Genomic DNA, 2,631 nt, shown 5'->3' on the forward strand with positions numbered 1-2,631 from the left:
CTCTATAGTGGTCTGTGTCGTGGTCTGGACCCTTTCTCTATTCTATCCCCTCTCTTTCTATTTCTTGAAGGATGTTGGGGTGATACGAATCATCCTTACAGTCTTCCTCCTCCTTCCCTTCCCTCTGTTCATATTCTTCCTGGGTGGGACCGTTAAAGCCCTGTCTGCAGCCATTAGTGTCCCTGCTGATGAAAAACGACGAATTGTTGCAATTCTGGTTTTGGTTCTACTTAATTACACACTGTTGTTCCTGCCCACCATCATTTGGTTCCTTGTAGAAGAGGTCAAAAATAACATTAACCTCAGACGTGTGTGTTATATTTTTCTGAGGTTCAGTCCTCTTGCAGACGTGTTCCTGTATGTTTTCAGTAGGAAAGGAGCTGTAGACAAGCTGTTGGCCTCTCTGTGTCGTTGCAGGATGGACAGCGATGATAGCAACAGACCAACAGCATGAATGATGACAACTTATACACAGTCGCTCCATGTAGTCAGAGAAAGAGAGAAAAACAGAAGAAGAAATGGAGGAAATAGAGACAAGACAGATACTGTCGTCTTCTCACATGATTTCCTACAACACATCTAACTGTAGGTTCACTTGCTGCGGTGCACTGTGAAAGCTTCAAGACATGTACATAAAATTGTCATGTTTTGCCATGGCAGACACTTTTTGTTAGTTTTATTTTGGACTTTTTGCACTTCCTGTTTTATTTTGTATTGGTTTCCTTGTGTGTCTGTGTGTTGCTTCTTGTCATGGTCCTGTTTCTGTGTGGTGATTGTCTGCCCCGCCCTAATGTGTTTCACCTGTGTTCAATCACCCTTGCCGTTTGTCTGTGTCGGTTTGTCTGTTTAGTTCTGGGTTTGTTCACGTCCTATTGTCTTCATGTCTGTCCATGTCACGTTCACGTCTGGATTTTTGATTAAATAAATCTGCCTGCACCGTCTCCCAAGAGTTGACTGCATTTGGGTCCAACTTACCTCGCAAATCGTGACAAAAATGATCTTTATTTTGTCTGTTTTCTGCAAGTTTTACTTTTTCCTGATTATAAATAGTGTCTAACCACAACTCTATTTTTTTTGTGGTTTGTTGTAAATTTATTTTTTAATAAAGTAAATGCTGCTTGTTTACCTTTATTCAATGTCAATTTTCTGTTTACAACACATATAGTAAATTGTTTTGCAGGTCACACAGTTATGAACTAATATAAACTAACTAATGGCGTCACTACACTCAGAGCAGAGTATGATCACTATCATCTGAACTTTCTGTCAGATGGTTGAGCACCCACTCATCCCCCACACCTTTCTGACAACATTTCTCCTTAAATCTTACTTGCAGGTTGCATTCAAGGAACCATTAGAAAGCAAGTTTCGGTTTTATATTTTCAATAAAAAATAACAGAGGAAGACAAAGACACAGAGAAGTCATGCACCTGCATATTAATAGCAAAATTTACACAGCAATGAATTTTGTAGAAAACCATATCTTCCTTAGAGACAGAGATCACATCATCAGGAACCTCCCTCGTTTCATATCTTGCTACATTACTGCATTTCACGACACTAGACTGTGGATACAGAGGAGAAAACAGCCGACTCTGGTGAAAGAAGCACATCCAGATTGTGGTCCACCAGCTTTCAAAGGTAAAGTTTGTGTTACATTACTTCTCTTAATCAATGTATAACCTAAAACATTAAAACTGTAAAGGTGTTGATACATAACGAGGGGACTGGACTGTAGGTGTACAGTAATCTACAGTTGTAATTAGTCTCTGTTTTTACCCTCTCTTGCCTTAAATACCAGTAACTTGAGATTTGTGCTAAAATGCTGGATCACTAAGATTTATCCTGAACTATACACTATAAAATAAATCGTAAAAAAACAGTCAAATGACTGGCATCAACAGCTGCCAAACAAAAAACATAAAATTAAAGTAAAAGGTCCTAATTCTAATAAAGCGTAAAAACAATCAATTTACGGAAAGTTTCATTAATAATTCTACAGCGAAAAACTGTTATTTTACAGAATTTTTCCTAATTTATTACCATTAAACTCCTTTAATAAAGTAAATCCACTGAAATTTCTGCAGAGAAACTTTTTCCTAATAATAAAATTAAGTGTCAATCAATGAAATATTAACACGTTTAATATTGGAAAGTAAACCTTTTGTTTTGGAAGACAAAGTAAGAAATACTGTGTAAAACAGATTAAAATCATCTCAAACTTCAACTTGCAGTATTTGTTTTAACTTTTAATCTTTAGGTTTGTAAAGTAATGTTAAAAACGTGTAGAAGCACAATCTAAATACAATATTTAATTATTCAGATTCAGATTAATTTTCTTACATTTCTCATAGAATATAATATACTGAAGAAATGCAAATTAAACTGTTAAGTCTCTGTATGTAGTCTTTCAACTAAAGTGAGGTTGGAAACTTAATTACAAATAACATACACACCACTATTGACTTTATAACACTTTTATTTAATATATTCAGATGTAAATTTACAATATCAACCAATTATTCACAAATAGTTCTTCAGAGCCCCGGGATGATCTTAAAAACTAAAACTGGCATTTCTCCATTGGTCTATCTTGCCTGTTAAGGTTACTATAATGAGGAGGTGATGATG

General features: G+C 35.8%; 1 protein-coding gene across 1 annotated transcript in view; it reads left to right on the top strand.

The window, feature by feature from the left end:
- LOC111645445 (G protein-coupled receptor 68-like) overlaps window positions 1-454 on the top strand; it is a 2,697-nt gene extending 2,243 nt beyond the window's left edge. The window contains exon 5 of the mRNA XM_087170544.1: window positions 418-454. Coding sequence (XP_087026670.1) covers window positions 418-454 — 37 coding nt within the window. The remainder of the gene's footprint in view (window positions 1-417) is intronic.
- The last annotated feature ends 2,177 nt before the right edge of the window (window positions 455-2,631 follow it).

Source organism: Seriola lalandi, unplaced genomic scaffold (assembly GCF_002814215.2).
Source record: "Seriola lalandi dorsalis isolate HSWRI2012SDOR001 ecotype SW California unplaced genomic scaffold, Sedor1 jcf7180002054952, whole genome shotgun sequence".
In the NCBI taxonomy this organism is placed as follows: Eukaryota; Metazoa; Chordata; class Actinopteri; order Carangiformes; family Carangidae; genus Seriola; species Seriola lalandi.